At 37.1% G+C, this 21,041-nt stretch overlaps 1 protein-coding gene across 2 annotated transcripts in view; it reads left to right on the forward strand.

The window, feature by feature from the left end:
- Positions 1–20,452, forward strand: part of KIF5B (kinesin family member 5B) — a 35,752-nt gene extending 15,300 nt beyond the window's left edge. Inside the window, exons 10-26 of one of the 2 annotated variants that reach the window (XM_032100353.1) lie at positions 66–211; positions 1,988–2,136; positions 3,529–3,722; positions 4,657–4,725; positions 6,443–6,649; positions 8,457–8,600; positions 9,241–9,429; positions 10,299–10,416; positions 10,757–10,818; positions 10,929–11,038; positions 11,222–11,323; positions 13,365–13,425; positions 13,529–13,600; positions 13,774–13,878; positions 14,372–14,588; positions 16,302–16,431; positions 17,872–20,452. In XM_032100353.1, the coding sequence (XP_031956244.1) occupies positions 66–211; positions 1,988–2,136; positions 3,529–3,722; positions 4,657–4,725; positions 6,443–6,649; positions 8,457–8,600; positions 9,241–9,429; positions 10,299–10,416; positions 10,757–10,818; positions 10,929–11,038; positions 11,222–11,323; positions 13,365–13,425; positions 13,529–13,600; positions 13,774–13,878; positions 14,372–14,588; positions 16,302–16,431; positions 17,872–17,878 (2,082 nt within the window). In that variant the 3' untranslated portion in view covers positions 17,879–20,452. The remainder of the gene's footprint in view (positions 1–65; positions 212–1,987; positions 2,137–3,528; positions 3,723–4,656; positions 4,726–6,442; positions 6,650–8,456; positions 8,601–9,240; positions 9,430–10,298; positions 10,417–10,756; positions 10,819–10,928; positions 11,039–11,221; positions 11,324–13,364; positions 13,426–13,528; positions 13,601–13,773; positions 13,879–14,371; positions 14,589–16,301; positions 16,432–17,871) is intronic. The other variant, XM_032100360.1, reaches the window with a different exon arrangement.
- Positions 20,453–21,041: the final 589 nt, after the last annotated feature.

Genomic DNA, 21,041 nt, shown 5'->3' on the forward strand with positions numbered 1-21,041 from the left:
CATATTTCAACAAATTAAGTATGTCTGAAAACCCATGACTGATCATTTAACCATTTTCTTGGTAGACGTATGTTCCATATCGTGATAGCAAAATGACCAGAATCCTTCAAGATTCACTAGGGGGTAATTGCAGAACCACTATTGTTATTTGCTGTTCTCCATCTTCTTACAATGAATCTGAAACAAAATCTACTCTTCTGTTTGGCCAAAGGTGAGTAAGTGACTTAATAGGAATAAATGTAGAATGAGAAATAAGTAAGTTGCTCTATTAAGATTCCTGAAACAAATTAATTAGAATGTTTACTTTCTTTCTGTAATTCTTCAGTGTATATATGGCTAAGTGTTGTGATCTATCTTACCTCATAATATATAAAAATCCTTAAACCAGTCAGGATCCTGAAGACTGTATTTTCAGGAGGAGCATATAATTTGGTTCAAAATGTGGTTTAATGTATAGTCTTGCAGGGCTATAAGTACTTCCCTGTCCCCTGGCCCTCCCTAAAGTGGAAGAAGGTAGGAAGGAGCTCTCCCCTGGTAAGTTGAATCCTTTATTTGCCAGGAGAGCCTGTCCTCTGGTCTAACAGTCCAGTAAACTTTGAGATGATATTTGGAAATTCCTGTGTCATGTGTAACTGAATTTTTACATACTCATTTCAAATTAGGTGTTTTGTTAGGTAGCTCTTCTTTACTACTCTATTATTGATGCTTTGTTGTTATACTCCAGTTCCTGACCACTAGATTGAATCACATCATTTGCTGGAGCACATTACAAAAGCAGTGAATGTTTTGCTGGTCCATCTGGTCTTTGCTGTTAGTGTACCTCTCCCACTTCAGTCCAACACATAGTTTCCTACTGGTCTTCGCTGAGAAGTTTTGTATTATGGAAAATAGACCAGATTAGAAATCTGGCAGAATATGAATAGTTAGTGAGTGTGGAGTAATGACTGCGTTCTACAACAGTGGAGGTTTTTGGTTTCCTTTTAGAAGGTGGGAGGTCTTTCCTTTTATTATTTAGTGATTGAGCTACTGGAAAGTGTTTTGCAGCTGCAGCTATGTAGTTTCACTACATTGTGCTCTTGATGTCTTCAGGAGTTAACAGAGTGCACTTCGGTCTCAGCCACCACAGTTAGTTCAGTATGTTAATTCAACTTTCTAGGGATGTCAAATTTATGCTGAAGCCATCAGCTGTAGTAACCGAAGGCTATGTAATAATCACATAATGTAGCAGAAAATCATGTCTCTTTTAGTAGTAATGTCTCACTAAGATTTTTCAGAAAGGTACTTATAGGAGTCAAGTCAGGGCAACGGAGATGTTTAACTGCCATTAAGCTTTTTTCCTGTTCTGATTTTTGGGGTAGGATATTCAGTAGTAGAAGACCAAACAGGAAAACTACTGAGATTAAGTGAAGTGTATGGCACTGTAGCGAAAAATATACATTACTTCATTAATATGTTATCAGTGTCTGTAGTTTTGTCTCCAAACCTAATTGAATGGGATTCACCTGGCTGAATGTAGAGAATCACATCTGCAAGTTATCTAAGTAGCTTGTAACACCTTTTGGTTAGTGGAGACATAGTAACTGGTCTTTTTGGTTGAGATGAGCGGTTTCTTAGATAAGCCAGATGGTTTGCATCCTAAAAGTGTTATGCTCTCCGTTGGACAGTGTTTGCTAGATGTGAAATACTATCCTTTGTTCAAAACTGTGTGCAACTGTCCTGACCTGAATTCTTTCAAGTGAAGCAGCTGAATTTGTCCAATTCAATCAGCTTGAGATTTCTCAGCTTTCCAAAGTTATGTTGCTCTGTCCATTGACAGTTGTATCAATCCAATTGAGAGAATACTAACTTGACAGGGAATAGAAATAAGGTTTTGGAAGAGGTGGGAATGTTTATGCTTTCACCAGTGGTATGTGGACATATTATTTAATAGTCTTTAATTATTTTCTTTAAAAATGAAGTCTCAGAGCTTTTTGCTTTTTCTGTGTAGAGCGAAGACCATTAAGAATACAGTCTGTGTCAACGTGGAGCTCACTGCAGAACAGTGGAAGAAAAAGTATGAGAAGGAAAAAGAGAAAAACAAGACTCTGCGTAACACCATACAGTGGCTGGAAAATGAGCTCAACAGGTGGAGGAATGGTGAGAAGCAGTTACATTATTATTCTGCAGACTTTAGGCAAGACAACAGACGCTGAATTAGTCTTCAGGCTACCAGAAATAGCTAAGAGCTCTATGCAAGACAGTAAATAAGGATATTAAAGCTATAGTATTAAGTCAACTTTGGAGCATGATATTTTTCACTTTATTGCAACTGAAACAACTTCTAATAATCATGTAAATACAAAAATGTCTGAAAGTGTATTCATGTTAGATTGCTCAACACTTGGTTTTCTGGCAGGGCTAGAGTTACATACATTGTAAAACTTTTATTTTGGGGGACAAAACACTGATACTATTTGTAAGTGCAGAAACTGCGTAAAATGTTTTCTCTGCTTTGGTTGTCTGATTCAAAACAGTATCACAAGATCTTGCCTTCATTTAAAGCTCAAACGTGAATCGGCAAAAAACCCACCCAAACCCCAAAGTTGCTGACAGTACCAAATGTGTGCCTGTTCATTCTTCCTGAATGATTAACTTCTTATCAGTTCAAGTTGCTGGCAAAATGCAAGTTAATAGTGAAGCCATAAATTTGGGAAGAGAGGAACATAGGTCATACTGATACATTCTGGAGTTTGGCAGCTGTAGAATATGATTTTGCAATCTTATAGACAACTGTACCACATCCTGATATAAATCTGAAAAGAATGGGTTTGCTGAAATAGGTTTGGTAGGATTTGGGTGGGGTTTTTTTTTTGGGTTGGTTTTTTTGGTGTTTTTTTGGTTTGGTTTTTTGGGGGGGGGGGGGGGAGTTATTGTTTTATAGAGCTGGTATGAGGCCACACCTGAAATATCAATATTCTGAAAGAACTATACTTAACAGGAGGTACTGAGGTGTTGGAAAGAGCCTGTACCTTCTGAGGACTGCATAAAATGTTTTGAATAAAGCACTAAGGAATTTAGTTTCATTTACCAGAGAAGTGCCTTGGCATGTGGTGTTTTCTTCTCTGTCAAGTTAAAGTGTTCTCATCAGAAAAAGCTTTATGAACATAAAAGGATAAAAGTATAACTGAAAATATTTTAAATTAGAAGCAAAGCAATGTAAAAGTAAATATGGCTACTTAGCAAAACAGAGTGCCAAGGGAAAGGGAGAATTTTCTGTCTTCTGGGAAAATTAGGTGACTTTCTAGAAGATAAGGTTTGATGTGTAATTTGGAACTCATAGCAGAGTAACTGGGTGAAATACAATGTTTTGTGGTAAGCAGGAAATAGTTTGGATAATCCAGTGCTTATTTTTTTTTGCCAAGTAATCAACTGAACTCAATTGCTTATTAACTGCAATACTGTTAGTAGGAAGTAGCTAATACCTCTCAAGGGTAATTTTGTGGGAAATATGTCATGGCTAACTGTACTAAAATTAAGTGTATTTTTAAGGGGAGACCGTACCAGTTGATGAACAGTTTGACAAGGAGAAGGCCAACTTAGAAGCTTTTGCAGTGGACAAGGATATTACTGTTACTAATGATAAACCAGCTACCACAATTGGAGTAACTGGCAATTTCACTGATGCTGAGAGAAGGAAATGTGAGGAAGAAATTGCCAAACTTTACAAACAACTGGATGACAAGGTATGCCATTCTTACTTAATGTAAGATCTCTTCAAAATATATCTTGAACTATATTATTGTATAATGTGTCTTCAGCATTCTCAGGAGGAGAAGCCAAGGGGCAGGTACAAATCTCTTCACTCTTGCGACCCGAGGGAATGGCCTGAAGTTGTGTCAGGGGAGGTTTAGGTTGGATATTAGAAAAGGTTCTTCATCCAGGGGGAGGTTGAGCACTGGAACAGGCTCCCCAGGGAAACGGTCACAGCACCAGCCTGACAGAGCTCAAGAAGCCTTTGGACGATGCTCTCGGGCACAGGGTGTGACTCTCGGGGTGTCCTGCACAGGGCTGAGAGTTGCACTTGATGATCCTTGTGAGTTCCTTCCAGCTCAGGGTATTCTATGATTCCGTATTTAGTTTGCCAGTATTCATTTGTTAGCTCAACTTGTTTAAGTATTTGCTGAGAGTGCTTGCTCTTAATTCTGATTGAGAGAAATCGAATTGCATTATCTGGTGCTAAGGGAGTATCCTTTCTCAATTGGAAAATAATGGAAGTGGGAAAATGAGTAATTTGAAGACAAAACTTTTTTCTTCCTCATGTTTTGGATATTTTATTTGAATATAATCTCAAATTTAAGTGGTAGTACTGTATTTGGATAGAAAAAGTCTTTTAATTAAATATTGTTTCTTGGAAGTTAGAAAAACTTGGAGAAGACTTGCAAAAGCACAGGTGTAAGACTTTTGTCTCTGAAGCATGGTGTGTTACATACATGCCAGGTTAAGAGCCTAATGAATCAATCAGTGAAATGAAAAGGATTGGTTTTTACTTTTATTGCTTTGTTGTGTAATTATCTCAGAATAAGGAAAAGTTAGATACCTAGCATCTTCTTTCTCTTAGATTATTTTTTCTGAGTGGTATTTGTCAGTGTAATGAACACAGTCTTATTTCAACTGCAGGATGAAGAAATTAATCAGCAGAGCCAACTAGTAGAAAAACTGAAGACGCAGATGTTGGATCAAGAAGAGGTGAGTTTTGCTCTTGCATCTTTATTTTCGTTTGTCTTTCCTTTAAAGAAGTTGGAGGTATTTGGAATAGGTCACAGTTTATGACCAGGGAGTAGAATGACACCTTGCTACGGCACAATAATTTTCTTCTATGCCTTATCTAAATGCTCTGCCTATTCATTCCTCCTGCTTACACTGTGCTGATGGCTAAACTTAAACCAGTTTACTTAGATCTTAAGTATCCATGAAGACTGAAAGAATTGGAAGTATTTTATGCAAAGACAGCAGCAGTTGTCTTGCTGTTCAGGTTTGGCCAAATTTAGAAATACATCCTCTGAGGGAAGGCACAACCACCCCTCCCCCACCAGGTTCGGGAAAAATAAATTTTCCTCGAAGGAAAGTGAAGGAGATAAAACTATTTATTTAACAAACACATGGGAAAAGGAAAATAATGCTAAATAATAAAATCTCTCGCTATGGAGAAAAAACCTGGGAAAGTGTTCGAGTCCTCCCTTTGGTCTCCTCGGAGCTGGGGCCTGGGCCAGGCCCTCTGTGCCCGGTGGAAAGTCCTCCTGATGTGTTCTAATAGTCCAGTGGAAAAGGGACAAAATCTGAAATTCCAGGGAAGGAAAAAAAAATTCAACACTCAGTCTCTCTCCGGAGAAAAAGAAGCTGAACCACTGGCTAAAAGCTGACCAGGCAGCCGCAAGCCGGGTACCTCCTCCCTCCCCTGCCGCAGCTGGAAAAAAACCGCTGTCTCTGTGTGACCTTGAACAAGCTGCAAACTGCTTTGAAAAAGTTTTGCTCAGTTTTTTTCCTTCCCCCTCTCAGGCTCAGTTTAGAGGCATGGAAAGGCACAAAGTTAATTCCTGGCCATAGGGCAGCGACATGGGATACACATCATAAAGTCACCCCAAGACACTTCCCTATGCAAAGTTAGCAGGTTGTCAAAACTGAAAGTAACTTGATTTAGTGTGAGAAATCTGTTTTAAGGTTTACTTCTGGTCAGTTGCAGTACAGAGAGAGGAGAGAGAGGAGGGAAATGTATTGGCCCATAATGAAAAAAGAAGTATCTATGTGTTAATTCAGACCATTCTTCCTAGAATATTCAAAGGATTTGTATGCATATGTTGACAGGGATATAACTTAATTAATGGGGGAGAATGCCTATCAATAATGAAAATTCCATTTAGCCAAAATATTAGAAAAATTATTTCTCTGTAGCACAAAATTTTTTAAAAATGGTAATCCTTGTGTGCACATTCAGAAGGAAATGGGAAGCTGGAGCTACTGTTGAATCTAATTTAAATAAATGAATCTGCTTCTTTAGCAATTGTACCCTTTGTCTAGTTACTCTTCAGCAGCTAAGTGTTAAAATGCTGGAAGTTTAGTCCCTAGACTTGACAATTTCGGACTCATGAATAGTGTTCAGTGGCTTTTTTGAGAACTTGAAATATTCCATGTGCATTTCTAGTTGCTATCCCTATATGTCTTCATTTGTAATCACTTCCATTTTTAAGATATTTAAAAACTTAAAGAACTGTGAATATAGATGGTAAATTTAGTTGTTCATTATATTCTGTTCTTGGTATCCTTATTGCATGAAGCTAGTCACTAGGAATGTAGATATAAAGCTACTGTAGTAGCTAAAAGCATTAATAAAATCCAAGACATATGTGGAATTTTCTTCATGATTATTTATTGTTGTAATTTTATTAAATCTCTGTCAATATTGCAGCTTCTGGCATCAACCAGACGGGACCAAGACAACCTGCAAGCAGAGTTGAATCGCCTTCAGGCGGAAAATGATGCTTCTAAAGAGGAAGTGAAAGAGGTGTTACAAGCCCTTGAAGAGCTAGCTGTGAACTATGATCAAAAGTCTCAGGAAGTAGAAGATAAGGCAAAGGAATATGAACTGCTTAGTGATGAACTCAATCAAAAATCGGTATGAAATTGGGATAAGAAATTACTGAGAGTCTTTAGTGTGACTTTGCTTGCCTTACCCGTATTTCTTAGTTATTTGAAAGTATTTCACAAGGGAAAATGAGAGCTTAAGTCTAAAACTTAATTTGTTTTTGCAGGGAATTATTTTCTAAAATCTGTAAGCTTAAGAAAAAATGTATGGTGATTATTGACCTTGATAGCACTTGTGGCATTTTACTACCTAAAGAGTGTTCAGAAATACCCTAGATGTCAAAACTTAACTCTTTCATTACATGCTGGTTTTGTTTGTCTTCCTGGTGCAGTTGGGGAAATCCTGACTTAAGAATCTGCTTCTTCCAATCTTGAAGTTGCAGTGAGCGTGCTACAGCTTTTCTTGAAAAGAATGTGTGTTTGCCTGCTGTGTGTATGGAATGTGAAATAACTTACCTTGATGCTTTCAAAAATAAGCAGTTTGGTTTACTTTCTGAAAGGAGTAGTTGAGGATGTATTCCAAAAGATAACCCTGGTTAAAATACAGGTGCAGCATCAGTCTCACAGAATAGTGTGCGCCTCCTTACGTACCTGTAAAGTTGCTGAACTGACTGACAGTTTTGGTAGCCAGTTATTTGGCAGACCTCAATCAGTTTTAAGCAGTTAATACTCTACCTACTATCCTAAAATTCTAAGTACTGGAAAGGATCAGCATGTTTGCTGGTATTGCAGACAGTATTAATGGCACAAGTCTCATTCTTCTCTGTTCTTGAAGATGATAATAAGAGGGTCTGGGTCTTCTAGTGACTGGCTTTCAATTTTCAGTTAGTAAGATTTGACTTGATAGAATACTGATGTTGTAGTTGAAGTTCACAAGATCATGCAACTTCTCTTTCAACTTCTAAGTATTTGAGCTGAATAATCTTTACTGGTAGCTTACATCACTTGAAAGTTGGCCAAAAGAGAATCTATGGTCTTGTAAGCAGCATTTTAAATCTGTTGGAATAGGCTTGCTGTGTATGTGTATGATTCTGAAATGTATGGCTTGATTTTTGCAGGAGGTTTTTTGTTTGCTTTATTGATGTAGTTTCTAATTAGTTTATAGGTAGTGATTCTAGATGATATAACTAACTTCCATTGAATGTCATTAATAACTCTCAATCTGCAAGAAAGCAACTGTTCAGAGGTGTCATAAAATTAAAACAAAATTAAATAAAATTAAGATAAAAATAAAATAAAATTAAGATAAAATCCCAATCTGGCATAGCTAACCAGTGCAGTAACCATCCTTTGGCATCTCTGCCTGAAACCTTCCTGCTGTAAAACTTCTGGTGTTTTTTTGAAACTGGACAACAAATAGTGGACTCTTGAGCATGTGAGCTGCTGAGCTGCAGCCACTACAACCACAGCAGCTCAAAGCAGCTGAAAAAGTGCTGTAGAGTAAGTGGTGTGCTTATGAAATCTCAGTGCTGGGAGAGTACTGTCATTTTCTGATTTGCAAGTAGGGAAGAGTTAAGAGCTGTGCATATGAAGCTGAAATTGTTTTCATTTACCGAAATATGGTGAAAAGTGTTGGACTTGCTGTCCATTTACCCTTTTTCTATAAATGTGATTCCCTGCAATATTTAATCGTATATAACTCTGAATGCTGTTTAGCAGTGATAACAGTAATGTTGCTGCAGAGTTTTAAGATTATATTTTGTGAGTTGAAGGTCTCTATCCCCAATATTTTTTTAGTTCTTTCAGAAGAAATGCTGGTACTCTGTGAATAGTATGAAACTTAATTCCAGGAGCAAGAGTGTGTTTTGTTTAATTAAGGGTAACTTCTTTTGCTGTAGGTCACTTTAGCCAGTATAGATGCAGAGCTTCAGAAACTTAAAGAAATGACCAACCATCAAAAGAAACGAGCAACAGAAATGATGGCCTCCTTACTAAAAGATCTTGCAGAGATTGGAATTGCAGTAGGAAATAACGATGTCAAGGTAAGAGTTAATCGCGGCTGTCTTTAGTGCCGTGTATTAAACACATACATTGTGGGTAGGTGGGGGCATTTTCTTAGTATGGTAAAAATTACCACCATAGGAAGCTTCATATATTAATAATTTGGACATAAGCTCCTCCATTCCTTATATGGGGACTTAATCAGGTTCCAGACAGAATTTGATTATGCATAGACAAGGAAGAGCAGGCATGATTTTTTTCTGAAGCAGTGTTCTCATTCATGTTGTCAAACTGCTATATGAAGAGGTCTTAATCGACAGCATTGTCTTGGTAATCTAATACAAACCTACAGAGACAATCAGGATGATACTTGTATTAAAAACAGAATGAGGGCATGAAATAAGAGAGAAATCCAGAAGATGGCTATAGGGCAAGAATGTAAGCAGTATTAGAAATCAATAGTGAATTGTATTTCCTTCTTCAAGCAACTCATCTTTGTGCAAACCGCTAAATAATCAATCAGAAAATTTAAATACAGTATAAGGGTTTGGGGTTTTTTTTTAAGTTCTGTGGTTATCAGTTGAGGCTGGGGATGTGTCCTGGACATTTAGCTGCTCCAGTGCACCTTTAGTTCACTTTTGTTATCTGAGCTTTCTAAATGTGCTATTCCACCCTTTTCAGCAGCCTGAGGGAACTGGCATGATAGATGAAGAATTCACAGTTGCAAGACTGTACATTAGCAAAATGAAATCAGAAGTAAAAACAATGGTGAAGCGTTGCAAGCAGTTAGAAGGCACACAGGCTGAAAGCAATAAGAAAATGGAAGAAAATGAAAAGGAGTTGGCTGCCTGCCAGCTCCGGATCTCACAGGTAAATATTTTTCTACAGTGTACAGTGTTCTTTGTAAGTTCAATTCATTAACCTATCAGGGAAAAAAAAGTTGCAGGGTTTTTTTGGCACCTAACAAAGTGCACTGTGAGTAAACAGCCATAAGACTCAGCTTTTTCCTTAGTACTCTTTGGTTTGGATGCTTCTAAGTAATTCAGTGTGACAGGATGTCAGAATTTCTGCAAAATATCTGTAGCCTGCTAATGCTTTTGTAGTACTTGTATTAGATACTGGAGTCCGTGTGTTCTCCATCACAGGATTCTTTACAAATATAAGTCTTACTGAAGCAGTGACTAGTGGGCACTCTGCCTGCTAATGCCTCAAGCTGGAAGTGGGAGAGGTAATAGCACAGTAAAATTTCAGGAGGTTTGCATAGCAGATTAAATTTATTTCTAATGTGAGAGAGGCCATTTTAATGTGAATGCTAGAAAAGATAAGTAATGTGACTTCTAACACTTCTGATAACTGTAATCTACATATGCAGTTTAATATTTCTGTATTTTGTTTTACATACAGATAATCCTCTTTTATTTTTAAATCAGGAGAAGCATATTTCAGGGCAATCGACTTAAGTACAGTGGGCCTCTCTTGCCTCTGTTAGTTTTTAACATTCAAAATATCTCTTCTCGCAGCCAAAAATGTATTTCATGCCAGTCCAGAATAAAGACATTGTCTTACAGGCTACATTACAGATCTACTTGAGTAGTCATATTCTTCTGAGAGTCTAGTTGGCACCATTTTTGTTTTAAGATGAGGTCACTTGTTGTGTAAAAAATAAGTATGAACCATTTATGCAGATGTAATTCTATGGTACCTAGTTCCAAAGTAAATGAATCTTTTCATTCCACAAGCATGAAGCCAAGATCAAGTCACTGACTGAATATCTTCAGAATGTGGAACAGAAAAAGAGGCAGCTGGAAGAATCTGTGGATTCCCTTAATGAAGAATTAGTTCAACTCAGAGCACAGGGTAGGATGTGCTTCCCTACACCCCACCCACCACCACCATTTTAAGAATATAGTGATAAATAGGGAATTGCTCTGTTCTGTTTAAGTTGAAAGGTAGACCTATAGAAAGACTTTTTGCTACTGAACATGCAGAATTAATCCATGGTAAAATACGTTTGCTGTTTGCAAGAACTGTTATTGATAGGATTAAAGATGTTACTAATTTAATTGATTTTTGTGGCGGGAGCGGACTTTTTCCAAATTGTAAGGTGTTGGCAAGGGAGAGGGAAATTAGTGCCATCATCCATGTGATTGCCTAGATACCTGGCTAAAATGTCTTTTTTCTTCTCTGTCCCTACTAGAAAAGGTCCATGAGATGGAGAAAGAGCACTTAAATAAGGTTCAAACTGCAAATGAAGTCAAGGTAAACCAATTTAATTTTTTAAAAAAGAAAACCCCAATGACCCAAATCCCCACAGAGTGAAGTCTGGTGGTAACTCAGAGCATTTCATATGTTCTGGTTTTTACTAATAGCAAGCTGTGGAGCAGCAAATTCAGAGCCATCGTGAGACGCATCAGAAACAAATCAGTAGCCTGAGAGATGAAGTTGATGCAAAGGAGAAGCTCATCACTGAGCTTCAAGAGTAAGTAATTGTCATTATTTTAGTGGTGCCAAATGTCTCTGGACTGTGCAAGTACAGAAGCACAGTACAATGGGAAGGAAGTGGCAAGAGTTTCTTCCAGAACTGTCCTTCTGTCTTCTATTTTGTTACTGAATGTGGTGTCTGAGAGTTTCAGCTGATGAAATACTTACTGTCTGTGTTCAGCCAAAACCAGAAGATGATGCTTGAACAGGAACGCCTGAGAGTCGAGCACGAGAAGCTGAAAGCGACCGATCAGGAAAAAAGCAGAAAACTTCATGAGCTTACGTAAGTGATAATGACACATGAAACAAATGTGTGTGGGGACACTTACTCTATAAACTAGTGACCTAATATGATGAAGTGCCTTTCACTTTATAGTATGCTTATTAAGGAGAGGCCTTCGTGAACCTTTTTTAAAACCTTCTCACTGCCTGAATACTTAAAATTGGAAGTAAAATTATGTAAGATATGAAAGCCACAACTGGTTTTTTTTGTTAATATGCTATGGATTGGAGTAATTAACTTTTCAATTTGCGGCTACATACTGCATTCTGTAAAACTACAAGAGTCTTCTAACAAATCTCCTGACTCTTTTACTGGTTCTTGTGTTCCCTTATTCTCTCTATGGTTCTTATGTGATTTACCTTGTTAGGTGGCTCTAAGTGGTTTATTCTTAAACAGTTGCATGCTTCATTGATTAACTACATACAATGTGTTGGTGAATTAGAGACTCAAAAGTTAGTGCAAAAATTGGAATTAAATTCTGCTTGCAGGTAAGTATCCAGTTGGAAAACACTTCTCAGCTTCTAGAAAGCTGACCTTAATCTCCTGGAAGTCTTTCTAAGTGTATCAGTTGCAACCCCTTTCTGGTACATAAATATTTATCTTTACAGAAGCTAAAAATACATTATACTTAAAAGTACTTTTTGAAAAGTGCTTTTTGGCTGTTTAAAACACACACAGTGGTTTTCAGGGGTTTTTATCATGGAATTTGAAGTAATCAGAGGGACCTGATTGTTCTGTGCTGGTAACCAAGAAGCAACGCTTGGGTTTTTTTTGGTTTTTTTACTTTTTTTTTCGTTTATCCTGTTTAAGACTAAAATTTTGACTAACAGTACTCTGGTCTTGTGAATCCATCTTATTTTGATTGATTTATATGCCACAATGATTACAAAACTTACATTAACTACAATAGGTTTTCTTGTCTTGCAAGATTTGCTATATGTAGCACCTTATTGCTTCCTATTTCAGTTTGCACGCTCAGCTACATCTAGCATTGACCACTTTAAAGCACTTGCTGTATAGAAACATTCCTCTCCAAAAGATTTGCAAAGAAGTTTAAAAATTAGTTTTGTATTCTGTGTCTTCCTCCAGCCTTTCTGAATCCAGTTACTTTCCATTGTCTATCATAAATGCACATGGCAAATGACAGGCCAGGAACAATGCACATTATTCACTTCAATTTTTTTAATTTGGAGTTGTATAAGATGCCTGGAACTACTTATACAGAGAGGTCTGGAAAACGGATAGGATACTGACACTATTAGGAATATTTTATTATATCAAATATTTACTGATTTAACTGTGAGCTAGTAGTGAAACTGAGTGAGAAGAAATTTCAAGAGGAAAAGAAGCTTTTTTAACTAATTAACAGGAACACTTCATTTTCATTCTGCCCTTGGCCTTTCTATTATAATCTCAGGTCATAAAAAGAGAGGTCCACATTCCTTTCCTATATTCTGTCATCTTGATAACTGCACTGACTTACAGTTCTGAGAAAGAACACTTCCTGTGCAGAAAATGCTTTCACATTAACTGGCAAGACAGCGGCTCTGTACACTGATAATCATCAGGTTATGTTCCTGTACACTGACATCGTTGTTTGTGATGCTGGTTTTGCCAACGTGTTGAGGGTGAGGTGTTAATCAAACCGAAGAGAAAATTTTTAATCTGTCACACGATACTTATGATCTTGGCTGGTCAGAGCTAAGAACATTTGTAGGATAAGATCTCCCCAAGTATTCACTCTGAAGCTGACTCTCAGAGTTTTGTCTTTTACTATTCTGGAAACTTTTATAGTTTATGCATCTGAATGTATTTGTTTATATTCAATACTAAAAGTATATCCCTCTTTCCTTCTGCAGCTCCCCCAATCCCACCCTGCCATGCCATACAGATTTCTGACTGTGGTGTCATCTGTTAGTTACACCTTTAAGACTTTAACCAAAAGACTTTTTTCATTTGTACAACACAGTGTTTAGTTCTCTAAAACATTAAAATTTTTAATTTTTCTAGGATATTTCAGGAATAATTTATTCTCTTTTAGGGTTATGCAGGACAGACGGGAACAAGCGAGGCAAGATTTAAAGGGTTTGGAAGAGACTGTGGTAAGATAGAATATATTCCAAAGCAAATGTCAATATTTGTCTTTTTTTTTTTCTTTCAGAGTTTGTTTGGGTTGTTTTGTTAATTTCTTGTCCTTAACTGTAGGCAAAAGAACTTCAGACTCTTCACAATCTTCGGAAGCTGTTTGTTCAAGATCTGGCTACTAGAGTGAAAAAGGTAATGTGGTGTTATAGTGAAGCTTGTTTCTGAGAATGTTACATAAATTTTAGTTCAGAACTAAATTAGGAACTGGTGTTTATTTGGTGTAATTCCTCTGGCTTGATCCTAATATTCAAGATCAGATTTGTACTCAGCCTCATGTCTCCCTCCCGGTGCCTTTGTTACTGCAGAGTGCTGAGATCGACTCAGATGATACAGGAGGCAGTGCTGCACAGAAACAGAAGATTTCCTTCCTTGAGAATAATCTTGAACAGCTTACAAAGGTTCACAAGCAGGTACAGTGAGGCTTCATTTCAAATTTTAATAAAACTGCTCCAGGTTCGTTATTACAGAAGCACCTGCCTATTGGTCATAAAGTAACTTATAAGTAGATACTTCTACATCTTAAGTGTGTCTCTTGATACAGGAAAATTTTAGCCTATTGTTTTGTAACATAAATTAATTAGCTAATTTAAGTACATGTGGGTGTATAACAAAATAGCTGCATTTAAACTGAAGAGTTTGAGTTTAGACTTCATGCGTCAGTCTAGGGGATGGTTGCCTGTCTCTGATGGAAGAGGTGCCTCTGTTGGGTAGCAGGTTCTTCTACAGTACCTGACTTTTCAAATGACAGTCTTAATGTCACTGAACTATATAGATTTACTAAAAGCTTAAGCAAAGTTAATATAGTAACCCTACTGTTTTGCCTCTTCAGGGGTGGGGAGGTTATCTGGTTAGCTCTCCCTATGAAGAGAGATACCAAGGAAATAATCAATTCTGGTTTTGTAGCTGGTACGTGATAATGCTGATCTTCGCTGCGAACTTCCTAAACTGGAGAAGCGACTTAGAGCTACAGCTGAAAGAGTTAAAGCTTTGGAATCTGCACTGAAGGAAGCCAAAGAGAATGCTTCTCGTGATCGCAAGCGGTATCAGCAAGAAGTAGATCGTATAAAGGAAGCTGTAAGATCCAAGAATATGGCCAGAAGAGGACATTCAGCGCAAATCGGTGAGTAAAGAATCCCTTGCCCCCTAAAGCTTTATCTGTCTCCTACTTTTTTTTTTATCTCTGGGTATGTGCGCATCTTTCAGCCCTCACTGAAACTGCCCATGTGAATGTGATCTATTTTCTACTGTGAGTTACATTTTGGTTAACAGACCGTGTGTGCAGGTGGTACCTTATGGTTGTTTGGCTTTTTTTTACTTTAAATGGCTTTGGGAAAGGCTTACCAGCCTAGAATTCTAGCCTGAATATATTACATTTCCTAGAAGAAACAGTACACTGCATGTGAGTCTTAATCTCTTAGATTATTACAATTCCATTCCAATTTCTAAAACTAAATAGGTATTTCAAGGCAACAAGAAAGATTAAGCCATCACTTTCAACAACAACAACAAAATTGACTTGATCCTTGTGGGGGAGAGGGGCAGACAGAAACCCACAACATCCAAAGATCCTTAATTACCCTTTCAGTTCTTTGTTCCAAAACATTACAGTATCCACAGCCCTCTCTAGGGGAAAGTAATGGAAAAACAGAAAGGGGTGGAAAGGTGGAGGTAGCATAGTCATATTCCTTTGCTCCTCCACCTGCCATTACTCTGTCGAGTGCTGAGGACTGAGAAGGTGTGTGACCCGTGGAGGACTTAACCGTGCACATTACACTACAGCTGTAGAACTAAAGGCATCAATATACTTCTCTTAAATGTTAATGTGACTGAAGTGAGTGTTGCAGTTAAATTTTGCCCATATTCTGTAGGTCTGCAAAGAACTGTTGCAAAATAGTTACAAAATTTTGGTCACATGAAGTGGGAGCTTGCAGACAGGTGCTTTTCTGTCTTAATTTTCTCTCAAGTGGTCTCCAAGAAAACAAACAATTCTCTAGTGAGCTCACCTGAGGTATACAGCCTCTTGTGCTTAAATATCTAGATGAACCAGTCATGTCTTACTGGAGATCAGCATCCTATAAGGCAGTAATTGAGAAGTGTTTCTCTGCTGCAGCTGCTGCCTGTAGGTTCGTTATATTCAGTTTTGCTTGCTGAAACTTTAGGTGCTTCTTTTTAATATTACAGGACTTTGTGAAGTCCTACACATACATTATGCGTGTTCTGTTAAGAGCTAAGTGCAAAACTGATTGAAAATACGGTTTATTAAGTGTATGCAGCTTGTGAAGGACCTGTCAAAACTGCCAGGTTTTTACTTGGGCTATAGAGCAAGTTTTATTTTTATGTGATGGTAGATTGATGAAGCACTGTTATCTGTGGAGTATTGGTACACAGAACCACCTGCAGAGAGTGTAAGTAGTGACTTATCAATCAAGTAGATGTGGGAAGGACAGCAGCTATAATGATTGCTTACTGTTACATAACTCTCATGAAACTGTCTATTGTTGTGTCTTATTTGAGTTCTTACTGCCAAAAAATAGGATTCATAGAAGGTAGTACATTAGGTGGGACAGATAATTCATGTGAAGATAATCTTTATCAGAAGCTTTGCAAGCTTTAACAGGGAGCAATAAAAGCAAAACCTTGTCTATTTTCCAGGGTTTGTTGTAGCTGACACTAATCTGTTACGTTCTCAGAATGCCATCCTCTCAATTTGTTTTCTTATTCAAAGTGCATTCAGTTGTGATTATTACATTTGGCTAATGGTATCAGTAAATTTGAATAATCCAAGGTACAATTGTTGTGTATATATTTGTAAGTCACATTTCTTGCCATGCAGCTAAGCCTATCCGCCCTGGCCAGCATCCAGCAGCTTCTCCAACTCATCCAAGTGCAATTCGTGGTGGAGGTGCGTTCACTCAGAACAGCCAGCCAGTTGTGCTGCGTGGAGGTGGACGGCAAGACAAAGTGTAAGTTTGTCTTGTAGCATTTTCTAAAATGTGTGAGCAAACTACTTTGTATTAGGTTTATTACAGTTCATTCTGTGGCATAAAGTCACTTGAATAGTCAGACTAACTTGTCTTTTTTACAGAATTTTATAGCCAGTGGAACAGTATAATGTACATCTGACTAAAGATGCTGCTGCTTTTCTTCTAAAACGTGTTTGCTGTAAAATGGTAATTCTGATGGTGTTCTCCTGGGGTAGAACAAAATGTGGAAACAATCCGTTGGAGGTAGTTACCAGTCAAAGACAGTAGCCACTGTTTGGGAAAGGAGTGGACATTTTAAATTCTTTTGTCCTGCTAGTATCTTTTTAAATATGGTTTTCTTCAGGAAAACATTCAGTGATGAAATAAAATTTACCGGTTTTTTACATGTTATTTATTTGCTTCTCTTTCTGTGTTTGCACACTGCTTTGTGTCAGTGACTTGGAATTATTTAACAGAATTCATGTCCTCATCCAGTAGACTTAAAATGTTAGCCTAGCTCAAATGTAGTTATAGCAATTGAAATTAAATGTGCACTTACTTGAAAACATCTCTAATCTCCAAAGTAACTACACATAGTATTATTATATTATATACACGTGCATGTGGTATGGCATTTGGTATGTTTAAGTTGCTTTACAGAATCATATCGTTTAATTAGTATCTGCTTTATAGTTGGTTGATCTGTTGCTCACCTAACAGTAATGCTTTACTTTATATTCTCTGTTGTCACCTTCACTTTTGAATGTGTCTATAAATGTCTTCTAGACATTCCCTTAGTTAAGGTTATCTGCATCTTCAGTTTGAAATACATCTAAAATGGGGTGGGTCCTTGAAACCTGGGTGCTCCTCTTCTGAAGGGCTCCAGAGCAGCTTATGTGAATCTTGTGTCTATTCAGTTCTTTTCATTAGCTGACTGACTTATCCAAGCTTTCTCTCCAGTTCAGAGAAAACTGGGTTGTAGAACTAGGCAGGGTACCTGGTTCTGTTCAGTAATGTCTCTTAGTAAATAAGAGGTTGAACTGAAGGGTACTTCAACTTTGAATAACATTTAGCTTGAATGACCAAGGAGTTGCCACTAGCCAGGAAAAGCAGCAACAGTCATGGGAAATGGAGCTGGGCTATAAGTGGTTTCTGTCTGTAATGTTTTTTTTATTTATTTTTAATTATTTATTATTATTGCAGTCAAGATTGCATACCCTGTCAGTTTGTCATGCTGTAAATTTGTTGGTAGCAGACAGCATTGCTTAAATGCTTTGTGTTGTGTGATTTCTTATTTTAAAGTGGATGTTTCATTACCACTTATCTGAGTGTTTTAAGAACTGGGCTCTTAAAGGCCATGTAAATAGTGATATGGTCTACTGTAAATGTAAATAACTTTGCTTTTTTGGCCTAACTCTGTGGTTTTTTTCTCATTTACAGTTGCTGAAAAGTAAATGCAGCATGAGGAGGATTGGATATTCTGTAGAGGGAGTCATTCCATGACAATAATCTCTCCATTTGGGGACTGTAGGATTATTTTTTGAAAATTGTATAAATTATACCTGGCCTGTACAGCTCTTCCCCCTTCTACAAATTCTGCTAACTGATTCCCAAAAAAACCCAACTAGAGTGCAATTTTGGCGTCTTGAAAAATGACATGTTACTTAAAGTGTAGCTCTGCTTATTACACAGTTTGTCTTTCATGTCTTAAATTTAGTCTGCACTGTGCCAAGCTGAATGTACATTGAGAAAATCTTAGTTCAAATTTTCTAGCTTAATTTGTGTACATCTTATTGTCTTAGGGAATGTGCAACAGTGTTTAAGTATACTTTCATTTTTGTCACTTCACATAACACTACATGTCCCACTGAATTAGGGCAGCACTCTACATTACAGTTTTCTTTTGGAATGCTGCATAGAGCATTGGAACTAACTGTGTTTGTACAGTGTGAGGATCCTGAGGTGCTTACGGCAGCTGCCACGAGGCACTGTGCGCGCGCCACCGCCGCCCTAAAGGGTTCAGTGCGAACAAGGCTGTGTAACTGTTCTCTCATTCAGTGCCCGGTGACCGGGTGACTTAGAATGAAATACTGTACAGTAATAAGAGTAAACCTGAGTTTACAAAAAAGACTTTGGCAGTGGATTATCCCATCTGTCCTGTTCCTGATTCTGCACACAGTACAGTCTGGTGGAGTGAAAACATTCTGCTTCATTCTGATGAGCCTGTCTGTCCATTTGTCTGTATCTATGACGGTTCACTTTTGCTATTTGTAATAGTGAAATGAGAGCAATCTAAAAATGTAACTTTATATTCCACTACATACAGTACTGGAATTTTTGGCTAAAATTTTGACTTTCAATTTTAAAAAGCCTTTTTCAGCAACAGGCCAATGAATTCAGATACGTAAATAAAGGACACAACTTTTTAAAACTGATGTATCCAGAAATGCCAGAGGCATGTGTTTAAAATAACAATAAAATAAATAAAAGTGCTACCCTGAATTGTATTTGTAATCCATTTGTAAGTAGGTATATGAAATGTCCAAAGTAGTAGTTGTTGAATATTTTTCTTCTCTTTGCAATAAAGTCCTGTAAAATGGCTAACAAAATGAAATGTGGGGGTTTGATTTTTTTTTTGTTGGTTTTTTTTGTTTTGTTTTGTTTTGTTTTGAGCTCCGGTACTCTCACTGAGCTAAATCCGGGGTTTAAACTTTTATATTGTAATTTACTTAACTTATTGATAGGGTTTAGCCACTATAATTTTTAGAACAGCCTTCTGTATAGAAACTAGTTACCAGGTCTTTAAGAAAGAAGGAACTTAGTATTGCTGGAAAAATTCAATGGGTTTTTCAGACCTGGTTGATAGAACTTTTTGTTCTGGCTTGAGTTTTTTGCTGGGTATTCAGTTATTGTGGAAACAGTAGAAACTCTATGACTGTTCAGAGAGCAAATCACTTTCAATTTTTATATTTTAAAATAGGCAAAATATTTATATTATGATGGAGTATAGTCAAATTTTAGACCTTGAACCACTTTTTTTCTATATCTACAGTAGTCTGAATTTTTAATAGTTTGATTTTTAAAGTTTGATTGTATCAGTTGGAAATCCCACTATTTTGGAGTTTTCAGCTTTTAAGACAGTTTTTTTTTAAGGCCACCAAACACTCCAAACTTGCAGTTGTTTTAGAGCACAGTTGAAGGCAGCGTATTGAGGAAAAAAAAAAGAAACAACAAAATATTTTAAATTAAATTTCTCATCAAGGAATCAGCACTGACCATTATCTTTCTCAATGTTAACTACAGGTTTTCAGGCCTTCATTTGTCAATGTGCAATCATAGAAACAAAACAACACACTCAAATGAAGCAGGATTTTTTTCTCATGCCTGTGAATGGGGGTTTCATTCCTGTAGGTAATTGTCATGGGTTTTGGTGCTCAAAATTGCTGTGTTTAAAAAATTAGATTGAATAGTAACTAGTGTGTAGCTCAGTGTACATCACCTTTTTATATTTAAATCTTTTTTTATTTTAAACCTTTTATGAAGTTTACCAAGAACTGCCTCTTAAAATGTAAAAGAGAAAAACACACAACTTCCTTTGCTTTCTGGTTTGGCTGGCATAGGTCAGCCAGACAGGACAATTACTGTATTTTGTAAATTAAAATACTCAGTCTATACAGGGAATGTTCAACACTGCTACTTCAACTTGCAGTCTTTGAATGGTTCTTACTTTTATGTTCCTCTAGATCATATTTTTAAAAGATGGTTTAGGATAGGAACTTGGTGAAATATTATTTATTTCTGGTGAACAACTAAATTATTTACCTAACTTAAATGCTGACTCACTACTGTGTGTAACTCTAAATTTGACATGAGGACAAGTCTACCTGTGGAATCTGATTTAACTTCAGTACACTTAAGATGCATTAAAACAATTGGTTTGGGGAAGACGCCATATAGTTTTAACTTACCTGCATGCTGTAAATGTATTTGTGTTTAAATAAAGAGGAGAAAAATCTTTGAACTTCTCTGTGCATTTATTCCATTTATTATCTCTACATGTGGTTTTAAAATTTAAATAGTCTCCATATACTGTTTTTCATTTGATTGGCTTCACAACCAGTTTCTCCTTCTAAATTGTGGTCACTTGATGCCTCCACCCTCTTAAGCCTGTGTTAGTTAGTACAAGTAAGCTTTCCCACACAGAAATCTGGATATTTAAGTTTTAGTTCATGACAGAAAAAACCAGACCCACACAAAAATCGGAAACCAAACAAAACAGAAACACCCCCCCAGCTGATGCTTATGGAAATTGGTTGCAGCCATGGTGCATCAGATTTTCAACCCCTGCAGTCTGGGATTACTTTGACTTTTCTGAACTCTCTCTAGTTCATAAATGTGCCAGTAGCCATGGCTTCTCTTAGTTGCATACAAACCGGTTTGGTTTGTGTTTTTGTTGTTTTGTTTTTAACATCAACTTCCACCCTATCCATTTTGGATAGATGAAAAAGAATTGAAAGAATTCTCCCATGATAAGACACAGACATTCTTTTTCTGAGAGTTCCTCTTTTACTCCAAGTAGCTGTTTTGTTTCCAGAGTACTAATCGCTGCC

This window comes from Corvus moneduloides, chromosome 1 (assembly GCF_009650955.1).
Source record: "Corvus moneduloides isolate bCorMon1 chromosome 1, bCorMon1.pri, whole genome shotgun sequence".
NCBI lineage: Eukaryota > Metazoa > Chordata > Aves > Passeriformes > Corvidae > Corvus > Corvus moneduloides.